The sequence below is a fragment of the Dermacentor andersoni genome, chromosome 5, assembly GCF_023375885.2.
Source record: "Dermacentor andersoni chromosome 5, qqDerAnde1_hic_scaffold, whole genome shotgun sequence".
Taxonomy (NCBI): domain Eukaryota; kingdom Metazoa; phylum Arthropoda; class Arachnida; order Ixodida; family Ixodidae; genus Dermacentor; species Dermacentor andersoni.
The window spans coordinates 190728921-190741385 of NC_092818.1; the positions used below are offsets into that span (position 1 = coordinate 190728921).

At 43.9% G+C, this 12465-nt stretch overlaps 1 protein-coding gene across 3 annotated transcripts in view; it reads right to left on the bottom strand.

The window, feature by feature from the left end:
* Positions 1-12465, bottom strand: part of LOC126532320 (uncharacterized) — a 559184-nt gene that overhangs the window by 402667 nt on the left and 144052 nt on the right. For all 3 annotated transcript variants that reach the window (XM_055071431.2, XM_050180012.3, XM_055071432.2), the window contains 4 exons: positions 12279-12389; positions 9834-9944; positions 7461-7533; positions 6418-6508 (listed from right to left, as the gene is read on the bottom strand). In XM_055071431.2, coding sequence (XP_054927406.1) covers positions 6418-6508; positions 7461-7533; positions 9834-9944; positions 12279-12389 — 386 coding nt within the window. The remainder of the gene's footprint in view (positions 1-6417; positions 6509-7460; positions 7534-9833; positions 9945-12278; positions 12390-12465) is intronic.

The following is a 12465-nucleotide window of genomic DNA, read 5'->3' on the forward strand; positions in this document are numbered from 1 at the left end:
ATATGTGTTCCCCTCGTTCACACATCAACGCTCGGATACGTCAAATAGGCTTTACCACAGAAGCAGGTTTTTGTCGAGACGTCCTGCACACTTCAGTTTCACTGAAATTATGTCAGTGTCCCTGAAACTATGACCGACATGGCTCAACAAAGAACAGCATACACACATATTAATTATCACGTCGGCGAACTACTGCTACGATTACGCTATCTATAAATATCCTCACCACTACAAATATACGTCGTCAAGCGCATCATTCTTTACGAATTGATTTATTTGACTCACACTCCCGGTTTAAAGCGACTAGCTATCTTGGGCACTTTCCTCGTTTTTGTATTCGGACTTCCCCCCCTAAGGACACTTGCTCTTGTGCTACTGAGTAGCGGGAATGGTGAACTGGGCAAGGTGGAATACATTCATTGTGTAGCAGCGTGAAGAAAATACTAGCATGAGAAGGGACGACACACTAAGCGCTATTCTTTCAACTGAAGCTTTAATGACATGTGACTTCTCTCGTGTGTGTGCCCCTTCGTTGCACTTCTACACAATGAGCTGAGGAGCACGTTCGTCATGAAAGGCCAACTCATCTGTCGTCAGTGTTGTTGTTGTTTCTTTTTTCCTTTTGTCCATTTGTGTTTTTCTATGCTATGATTTTTCGTGATGTCAAACCAACAAGCAAAAACAGCCACAATTCTGACATTCAACTAGCTCTTGAGATGCAGCTGTTGTCGTCCACAAGACCTTTATGGCGTCTGAAGATTTAGGTAGGCTGTGGTTGGTGGTAGCGCTGTGTCGTACTTCTCTGCCGCCTGTGCTTATAGCTCCAGGCTGGGTTTGCCACCAATATCTGCTGCACGTCTCTTAACACATTCGAATGTCATATAATTGTAAAGCTAGTTGAGACTACTTTCACAATTTCTATGGCACTCAGTGGTTGCCGCTTGTGCGATAATCTAGTTTTGATTCAGAAATCAAACACAGTAATCCCTCGTTATAATGAAATCGCTTTACTCGAAATATCGCTTCATTCGAAATTTCTTCTGGTCCCGACCCAAACGTATGCATTTTAAGCCGCATAACTTGAAGCACACAAAGAGCTTGACCCGGTTAGAGCGAAGTGGCAAGCGCATTGCATCGCCGCCACCGAGCAGTGGTGACTCTTTTGTGCGTGAAGTGTCAAATTAATACCACCGATGGATTAGTCTCATGCAGGCACAAAACAGGCCAGAAAATCGCCAACCGATGAGCACCTAGTAACAGGTACCAAGCGAATGCCAAGTACTCCCAGCTGTTTACTGCACAGCGAACGGAGGCAGTCAAATTCCATGATGCAGCGCAGCCAAATCCTTAATCTCAGTTGCAGTCGCATAGCTGGTGTTTCCCGTGATAGAATCCACACGAAAATACAGATTTCCTGACACTTTGCGATGCCAGAAAACCGTGGTCTCTTGGATGCTGAAAAGTGGCCAAAAGACCACGGGCAGACTTGCACCGTAGTATTCCACGGGGTGTGCTCAATGAGCAAAGTTTTACCGCTCTAAAGAGCACTTCTGGTGCTGAAACGTGCCGAAAAGCACAAAAGAAGTGTCCCTCAGATTATAAGCACCATGTTCGATGCAATGAGCTACGTGAACAAATCAGGAAGGCAACTTTGGGGAAGCCGGTCTAGAAATTTGCTCAGCGCTCGCCATAATCGGCCTGTATTGAAACACCGCCTCTAGTTTGGTTGCAGTTTTGACGGTGCAAACCAACGATAACTTGCCGAAAACAGGAAAAATCCGAGCGTCTCCAGCGGCGGGCCAGGCTGTCAACATGGCGGGTCAACACAAGCTGGTGTTTCCCCGTCAATTTTCTCCAGCCGGTAATACTCAATTCGCACCATCTGACTTTTGACAAACGGTCTAAATGCGTGGTAGGGTCACTGAATTTTGTTCCTAGACATTTGTCAGTGGCGCGGACGCAACAGTGCGCGAACACCAACACTCGAGCCATAGAATTAGCACAGTGGCCGGAGCAATTGCCGGCCTTGATCGCCAGGCTAAACCCGCCTGTTGCTACAATTCACCACCACCACCACCACCACCACCACCACCACCAGCACAGCGTCGACAATGGTGCTCCGAAAAACTCTTGTTTTGCAAACTTCACCACTGCACACCTCGGGAAAAAATTGCCTAGTGATCATGCAAAGCGCCTACTGCAAAACCATTCAATTTTCACGATCACGCTGCATACCCACAATGAGCAGCTAATCGTTTTTTGAGCATTACAAACACCTCAGACTCGAGCCACGGCATTTGCGGCACTTTGCAACACGAGAAAAGCACGATACTCTTGTAGTCTTACATGACCTCCGCACAGCCTTTCCTATACGCATAGTGCACCGCCTATAGAGGCGTCACTGAAAGCCACCTAGCAGGCGCTTCTAACAGTACACTCGGCAGCAGTAGCAGATGACAACCCTTTGCAGCAAGGATGGCTGAAGTTTGCGCCTGCGATTTCTCCTTTCTTCAGGTGCCAGATTGCTTTTTCTACGTTGACAGCTGTAGAGAAGACGCTGGCCTCTGTGGGAGCAGGCATGAACACGGTGTTACATGTGTTTGGGACAACCCGGTCCACATACGTGCCAGGTGCGTCCCGCAGACAAGTTCCTCGAACCCCATTTACACGAAGTGGAGCTCATGTTAACTAGTCGCTAAATTTCGTTGAGTAATGCAATGTTTCGATTATATAATTCTACCCTTGCCGCAATGCTGCTTCTGTACCTCAATAATAAGCCCATCGTTACTGCAGAGTTATATCTCAAACAAATCCGCACAGTGCGATGTCTGCACATGCCATTGTGATCTTTCAGCCGATGAATACATGTGACATCGCCGAATAAGTGCAGTCAAAGTCGCCTCAAGAAGAGTAATTGCGAATTTATTGATGAAAACGTGATGAAATCACTAGTCAATGAAGTCACCAAACGTACACGTTAATAAGAGCATGTGTACCGCAGGTGCAATTCTGCGATGAACTGCCATTCCAGCAGCAGTTTTTGCAATTTTAAATTCCCTAAGGGAGCTGCTTGGAAACGTACAAAGCTAAAGTCTGACGAACTTTTCAGTACTTTTTTTTTAATCTCACTAGAAAGAGATGCCACATGATATATTTAAAGGCAGAGCATTGCCAGTCAAAATAGATGGGCGCTGGCGGCAAGGCCGGGTTTAGTCCTCTGCAGCGTAAGCATAGTAAGAAAGAATTCAGTTGAGTACAAAATTCACATGCAAAAAGGGACTACGTCGTGAAAAAAACAAATCGCTTAGCGTGGTAACCCTGCTCCGACAGCATTGAGGTGTGATGACTACCCAAACGTGACGCGAACTTTTCAGCGAAAATGGAACAAAAATACAATATGCAGCAACTATTAGCAATTTTCGTCCTGAACTATCTATTTTCTAAACATATTTCCCAAAATAGCACAATATCTAAGATGCCCTCGGGCGGAAAAAGAGAATGAAGCTGTTAAAGAAGCACTTGCTTGGTGTCATTCCAATAAGACACAGCGTGATTTAGACCTTTCACAAATGAAGAAGGGTGAAAACCTTGCACCTAAAAAAATCAACAGTTATGCATGAAGCAACTAGCGACAGTTCAACATGTGGGAAGAAAAGCATAAAATAGATGCAAAAACATAAAGTGCGTGACAGCTGGTGTGAGGATATAGCGGGACGGATAAAACCAACAATTTCAGTTCTACAAAACACAATGCGCTCATGCAGTCGTGCTGCCTACCTAGTGCAATGCGGTAAAGAAGAGGCAAACGGCATTCAGCCTTTAAACTGCATGCTGCACTGCAGACGAACTTCGTCACTTACCCATCTAAATATGACCGAGTGGAAAAAACAGTGACACGACAAAGGAGAGGATGAGAACAAGAAATTTCCAGCCAAATGGCCAGGATCCATCCATTGCTACCACTGCTCCCGCTGATGAGGCCTTGCGGGGAATGATTAGAACCATATCGCCAGCACGTTTTTGCCGGTATTTGAGCTCCCCCACCGTGCAACAATTCTTCTTCGACATTCCTTGAAGCTTTGGCCACCCGGCACTTGCAAAGGGTGTTGCTTATTTTGCACTGAAAGCACGAATAAGACAAAGAGGCACGATCAACAACAGAGAAAACTATGGCGCGTGGCTTGCTCCTTTGCTGAGTGTCCTGCGCAAGGCCACCACCAGTGGCGCGTCCATTGGCACGCACTACGCATATAAAAGTGGCCACTGCCTTCCCCTCATCATTCGCTATCCAGTCTGCAAGTCGTTTGGACGCCAGTCACTCCTCTCACTCGCCTTCATGTCAACTCCTCGCCTCTCGCTGCCAGTTGCTACGTCGCTGCTCCTCTAAAGCTGCCCTCTTCCGGCCTGCCCTCCCAAGCACAACCTTCCATCAACAGGTGTCCTTCCGCGGTAATTGCTTCTTGCTCCACAACTCCAATCACCTTTCTTCCTCTATACGTGAAGCCGCTGCCAAGCCCGCGTTGCAACTGTCGCCATCACCAGCGCACACTGACGAGGAAAGCAATATGCCCTGGCGACATTTTTGAAGTTTCTGTCTTCTTCATCGCCCGCCCCATTCAGTCACTTTGGCACCGACGGCGCGTGCGTTCAGATCCTTGCTGCAGGCCATGTGATTGTGTGTTATTCGGAGTGCTTCGTTAAGCGTGCCTCGCATGTACTTTTGTGGTTTACAGTGATAAATGGCTTCGTTAGTCTCCGGGTGAGTGTCTGACATTGGAGCAGAAATTTCTGCTGATAAAAGAAGTGGAAAAGGCTGTGACAATGACCGGACTTGCAGCGATCTGTACGAGGCTGTTCAAAATTGCTGGCCAAGAGGTAGAAGGCGACTTCGAGACATTCGCATTGGCTGACGCTGTTGCCCTCGTGGTCGCCCCAGCGACGGATGTGGGGATAATTGACACTGCTGGTGGCCCCGACGAGGATGAAGAGCCAGCGGATGAAGAGCCAGCAGACAAAGAACCACATGAAGTGTCAACTATGGTGCAGACGCGGGAGTACCTATGCCTGCTGTGAAATAAGGTTGAATGCATGGGGAGGGACCATGGCCTCGTGCAATGCTAGGTCAAATTGGAGCAGGAGTTGCTCACGCCCGCTAAGAACTTGAAACAGCCAAAGCTCACTGGCTTTTTTGCATCTGAATAAAGTTTTGCTTCACTGAATACATTGTACTTTGACTTCCTTGTGATGTTGTGGTGCAATTAAAGCTCAATTGCTTCAGCTTTTCTAGAGTGGTCGCTAATATCGAATTACCATTTATGACAAATTTTTTCGCTGTCCCTCTGACTTTGTTATAACGAGAGAGTACTGTAGTCCAAAATATATTTATTTTTTTTATGCAGAACAGAGCTCCTTATTCACACTATTTCGTCAGTCAGCATACATGGAAACTATATATAAGCCTGTTTACTGGAACTAGCATTTGGTGCACTTCGTTATCTTCTGGCTTAATATGGTTGTGAATAACAAAAATTGGGCACTTTGGTTCCCCTTTTTGCTCGTATATGTAACATATGTCATACAACGCCTTGTTTGTGCCCGCATCTGTTTTCTTTGTGGACTATGCTTCAAACATTTGTTTGTGTGCAACATACGAAGCTTCTGTCGCGTGTCCATTTCTGTTTATACCTTGTGGGGACTCTGTTTTCATGTATTTAGTCATGTCATACTAAATGAGTCAATTGCTGGCCTCTGACATTTTAGTGCGTAGTTAATACTGTATTAAACTTCTCTTTTTCACAAATATACCCACTGAGTTACTGGCTGACCCAGCAGCAGCAGATGTGCCAAACACGGGAGAGTAGGAAATGAAGCTTCATTTTAATAAATCCGGCGGGCCAACTGCCAAGCGACTTAGTTTTACAGAAAAGTCAACCTCTCAAATTTGCAATAAACGTGGTGGGTACAACTGCAAGGCAACAAATTTCGCAGAAAGCCAACCTCTCAATGGCCCAGCAGGAAATTATGAAATGGTTATGCATCGCGAGGAAGCAATGGATGCATGTGTGCGAGTAAGCTAAAGCACACCGACTGTGCAAGGCAGTCCAATGGTCCAATCCATTGCCTCAATTCGTGCCCCCATGTTTCTTTCTTTTTCAATTAAGCAAGCACCAACTGGACCAGCTCTCTATGTTGCTGCTACACCAGACGAAAGCTTTGCAATGTACTTAGACATCAATGAGAAACTTCAGGTGTTGGCACTTAAATGCGCATTCATCCAGAAATGCATCAGGGAACCTTGAGCCCATACAAGTGCTGTGTACTGATTGTATTAAAAAAAATTTAAAGAGAGCTTCCCTAAAAGAGAGGTGCCTGCTGGCTATTATGAGAGAGCCTTTAAAATGTACACTGTTCGATTACCTTTCGTTGGGAAGATCACTGCTGCTGATGATGCTTGAAGACTCTGACTCGATGCCAGTAAAACTTGACTCATTGCCACTGAGCCTGTTCACTGTAAAGACCATGAGGTTACATTTAGCTGGATGGCATTGCTTAATGTCAGCAAGCACATTCCTTTATGAATAGGAGTGTACTGCACTGTCACTGTTTCTCGAACAGTAACAGCGTGAGAATGACCAACTTCTCTAACATATGTTTTCCAAGCACCAAAGTTATGAACAAGAACACTGCTATAAAACTTACAAGCACTACAAATTTTCACTGCTCAGCTTGACCACAATCCGATAGCGAAAAGAGTATAACTGCAACAACAGCCTTACAGACATGTTGGCCTGCCGTCCTGAAATGTACCTGGAACAATAGGGGCAGAATGTGTCATCTAATATATGGTATGTTTGCTAGCAAATACGCCATTATCTATTGATCCAATAGAGCAGTTCTATGAATTTTATGGGTAACTTATCAGAGCTCTACAAGGTTTATTTAAGTTCTACTGGCATTAATAGGGTCCAATAGATGACACCTGTTTGTGTATATATATATCTGTACTGATACCTACAGATGGCACGTATTTGCACTTACACGGCCAATGTGTTTCTACTGGGACCAATAGGGTCCTGTAGGTAGTAGCCATTTGTCACTTACAGGACCAATAGGTTTGTATTCGTAACAGCTTTGTGTTGCCCACAGGATCACCCCTACCCACTGCTGACCACTGTTTAGGAGCAGGAAGATACTCTCTTGTCTCACTCACACAATGTCTCCAGAAGACTAAGAATAGTAACCTGCTTATAAAGGCACTGACTGCAAGATTAAAGGAGACAGTGTTAATGTCGCTATACCTATACCTACTTCATATGTGAATAAATCATAGTAATCACTTATGAGTGCTAGGCATGTCATTGTAAGAGAGAGACAGAGAGGAAAAAAAACTTCATTCAACAAAATTCTTATTCTATGAGCAAGCGTAAATCATAGTCAATATAGCATAAGAAAGTACTTACCTGTAGCATCTGGTACTTGGAGCAGGATGTTCTTGTTCCAAGAGCTCTGGCTCCCTATTTTCAATGTAGAACCCTGAAATGACAGGATTCAAGCACGAGATAATAGTTTCTATCAGTTCAATATGCTTGCATGTCTCTTTTATTTCACTTTACTGAAATTTTGAAAGAAGCAATAACATTAATGCAATTATACTATTGTTAACGCAGTCAGTACACAAATGTAACAACCTTTTTGCTTAAGGCACATTTTGGCTGCCCTGTCACAGAGCACTTCAATCCAAGGACACAATACAGCAGCACCACTATGAGAAGCCCTTCTGTTGAGAATAGCAAACTGAAATGGTATACAGATGCATCAGCTCATATTTTATTATTTCGAAGCTAAAATTTCTGCATTGCATGCTGAACTGAAGCTAATTATGTGACACTTTAATGAAAACTTGTCCACACTAATATAGGCAAGAGCATTTCCTCATTGGCCAAAGTTCAGGCAGCCACCATTTATGATTGCTCCAAGTATTATAACAATACTAACGTCGCAATGATAGGCAATAATTAATGCCACTTACTACGAGTTTTCTGAAGCACTGTTTTTATGCTTTTACACAAAGCTGCCTGCATCAGGCATTCAAATGTGTTCAGCAATTTGCGTGTCATGGCAGCCTGCACACCTTATTTATGAGTAGCGTTGTAGTTATTCAAATGTGACAATTATTAATATGGCAATGCAAGGATCTTATTTTAGCTAACAGAATTCTGTATTTTTCTGCCTTTCAGGTTACGTGCCAATTGAAAAGTGTGCCTCCCACCATGTTTAAAGAGACATATTATCAATGCGATATTAGATATATCTTTTATGGTTCAAGCTTAACCCCCAAGCACAGGTTAAACAAGAAAACTAGTGCTGGACCTTTCACAAAAATCGCAGTGCTAACAAGCAATCGGAAAAAGCTAAGCGAATGCAGTAAAACCTCGTTCATACGTTTTTGAAAAAAATTCCAGAGAAAATGTACTAAGCTGGAAAATGTATGATCCAACGCCATTGAAAATTTGTTGTACTGAACGGTAGGTGACATCAATGTAACGCAAAGCGCTGCACGAATCGTTGCAGCACGAGATGCCGACGCGCATCGAGCTGGTAGGAAACGAGCAACCAAAGACATGCATCATAATTTTTCTGTTGCGTAATGTTTTGAGAGTGCATCAGAAAATTTTAACGAAATCAAGCTGGTGGGTGACACTGGAATATGATTCCGCCAAAGCAAAACATGAGATTCACTTTGCGCCACCTGTAGCAGAGAACAGCAGCACGTTTGGGCTATTGCCCTTTAAAAGCATGTGCTTTAAAAGCATGTCGTATGCTTCCAACGGCACTATGCCACATGCGCGGGCTGTGAAACAGATAGGTAAAGATGCTTAACGCAACAGGGTTAGCGGTGATAGCTGTGAATGGCGTCTTGCAACGACCTGCGAGATCTGCTGGTCGGGAAACTGAAACGAAATCGAGCTGGCAGTGACACTGGAGCACAATATTGCCAGAGTGAATCATGATGCTCACTTTGCACCGCTTGCAGCAAGGAATGGCGGCACGTTTAGGTTATCATCTATTAAAAGCATGCGGTACACTTCAAAGTTTCAACAGCACTATGCTACATGCACATGTGCTGTGAAACAGATAGGTGAAGATGCTTATTGCAATAGGGTTGGTAGAGATGGCTGTGAATGGCAACGTGTGACAGCCACGCAAGATTTTCTGGTACCGGAAGAGGAATACGTGTGTACTGGCCTTCTCACGTGACATGGGCGGGCACCTACTGATTTCGACCACGAATGCCTCATGCCTTTTCTTGTTTACATACGGCATCTAGCAGCCAGAAAATCTATCATGCGATCACAATTTGGCGACGTAGCGAGCATTGGTGCCAAAAGATCGTTTTTCAGGGAACATATGAACATGTAAAAAAAAAACTGAATTGGGTCATTTGTGTTCTCAATCGTGAACACTGGTGCCAGGAAATCATACAAAATGGGATCATATCAACAAAGTTCTACTGTATAAGGCAAATAGAATTAATACCTCACAGTCATCTATTTTTAATGTATCATATCCTTGTATGTATTAGTCGTCTATGCTGTTCTTGGGCTTTGTCCGTAAGTTTTATGAAGTGACAGGCTATATAGTAAAAACAGATAATTAAAATTTATGCCCTCAATTTCAAGACACTAAAGCAGCCTTGCATTAAATGTGTAACATGATGAACGTATAAGTTTTAAGATATTGCATATTTTGGTCACATATTGTCTACAGGCACTAGGTTCCTATTCCTGTATCACATAGTAGCTGCAACTGGCAATACCAAGAATGGCAATTACCATTTCTGTATCGGAAGAGCTACTGTCATCACTGGAGTCCAAAGAGATGTGCTGTGGGGTGCGAGTAGCATTCCTCAGCTGCTGGTCCAAGAGTTCCAGCCTCCGTTGTTCCTAAGACAGAAGGGGAAGGCAACACACAAGCATCTTAAGTTGGCCTGCTCACATTTCCTTATGCTGTTCATTTAGAATACACCGCCCAATATCAGTCAGAAAAGAAAAATGACTCCGCAGTCTGGGCCAGGTTAGTGCGCATCTCTTCTACTCCAGCTGCAGCAGCTGAGCACTGCCGTATGCACCCTATCCTGGAGGTAATCTGCGGTAGGTTCAAAGGCGATACGAGAACAGCCGATGGCTTTGTGTGTGCTGTGTTCTTGTGCACCTAGTTGTCTTTGAAGTGATAGGCAGCACGAAGGGGAGTTCACTTGCCACTTCTGCCACTCTTCATCACACCAGCATTCTGACAGGGAGTGTCTGCGATCATTCAGTGGGATGTTTTCGTGTTTGCCTGTGCACGCCTGACAATGTCCTTGTTAATTTAGTTAGTAGGCAACAGTTTACAGCCGTTTATGCAGCTGATAAAACTACTAACCTTACTTCATACAGCAGTCTAATAATTAGCTACTGCAATCAATGCTTTGCCTTTCGAGCAAAACTGCAATTTCTTTTTTTTTTCTTATACGCTGCGAACATTATGCACATCAATATCATTTTTCATTCTGCCACCATCACTTGCAATGCCCGCAAGGGGCCTTGAAATACTATGTACGGCCTTTGTAAAAAGTATATAGGCTACTCCATGCTTTCACCATGTACAACTAACCCTTTAACCTTCACTCACAAGCTATACTCCTCATGGGAGATTGAACCAATATCGCCAATGATGAGTCACACTTGTTCAGCCCGAGGTTGTGTAGCTCCCACTGCCAAAGACAAGTTATGGACGGCATTGAGAGAAAGCTGCCCTCAAGAGCACCTTTTCATTCCTTTTTTTTCCAGTTCTGTGTTAGTTCTAATCAGAAACCAATAAAGTAATATGTATATTTTCATAATCAGAATGACAAATAAAAAATTATTACTACATTAAAAAATTTGGAAGATATAGTACGTTTTTCCCGGAATTAATTTGGGGTTAAGGAGTTAAACATCTATTTAACTAAGTAGGTAAAATCAACACTTCACTTCGTTGTATTGAAATTTCGTGATAGTATTGACATTCGGCCCCTTGTGAAATGATGTGGATGCCAAATAATTTTTCTTACATAGAATGGCAATCAAAATCTTGCAAGTAATCAGGCAATTGAAAAAAAGACTGATTTCAATGAGTAAAAAATTTCATTTTGTTCAATTTCAGAGTCGGTGAAGAAAGCTACGGTTTCATGCAGTGTCGAAAATGTCTCGCGTCAGCGGTATAAAGTGAAGTCTGCAATGCTTTCGCATCCTCTCCTACCCTTCAACTGATACTGTCACCTGCAGTGAGATGATTCTATCATGAAAAGCCCAAGCAGAAGGTGGTGAAAGCTTTGTCTGCCTCTCACTTCAACACATCTCCAAAACTCAAGCTAACACACCCTCCAGCAAAAAACGCGAAGGGAAGACAGCGCACATGAAGCCGCAGCTATCTCGGCTTGCCCAGCTTTCGCCACCGTCGCAGATAACATTCAAGATAGGGCACAGGTGGGCCACATATGCACTCACTCAAGCTCACAGAGCCATGCAGAGCCACGGCCATGCAAGAGGAGGAGCCATGCGCTTGATCACATTACCATGCACAACCCCCCCCCCCCCCTTCCCCATTCTGTTGCTCACATGGGAAGATGGCGCACATCTAGCCACCATCCTTCACAGCTCACCCTTGCAACCTTTCCCTTACACCGACAGCATAAGGCGCATGGGGCGTGAAAGGATCTTACTGCATTCGGACTTTGTACAGAACACGATGGCAAGAGGGCCTTGCTGCTACCTCTTTGTCGCACAATCTGAGAGGTGTGTTCGCAAACAGCCACACGTAATCCAATAATTTCACCACTTGCATCCACAGCGGTTCTTATTTCTTGCCTCGGTATTCCCTCACGGCAGCAATGAAATTTTGTTAAATTGAAATTGCATATAGATGCCCTCCGTTATATTAAAGTTCAAAATGCATGGTGTTCTAAGGACCAGAAATTATTAAAAGTTAAATACTTCGTTATATAACGAATTTTGTTATATCAAAGTTTAACTATAGGTCATCTACTGTATGCTGTGGTTCCTGTGATGCTCCTGACACTTCAGGCCTCTGGGTTATGAGTACTAGAGTTATTTTCATTCGTCATGATGTTGTAACTTATAGCATACAAGAGGAGCTCCTTTAATCAGCCTGTGGTCAGTCTGGCAGTTGCAGACAATGCAACCGTTACACTTTTGACAGTTTGTGCATGAATAGAAAAGCAAAAATATAGAAATTACCTGCTGCAGCTGAGTTTGTACAAGCTTTTTCTCAATCTCAGAGCTGGACCGCTCCTGTTCGATTTGCATTTGCACCGTCTTCTGCTGCTCCAAGAGCTCGCGAATTCTCAACTGTGGAAAAAAAACAAAGGCAGACACTTCAAAATACAATATGAAGACACGTTGTAAACATGAATGTTCTTGACTC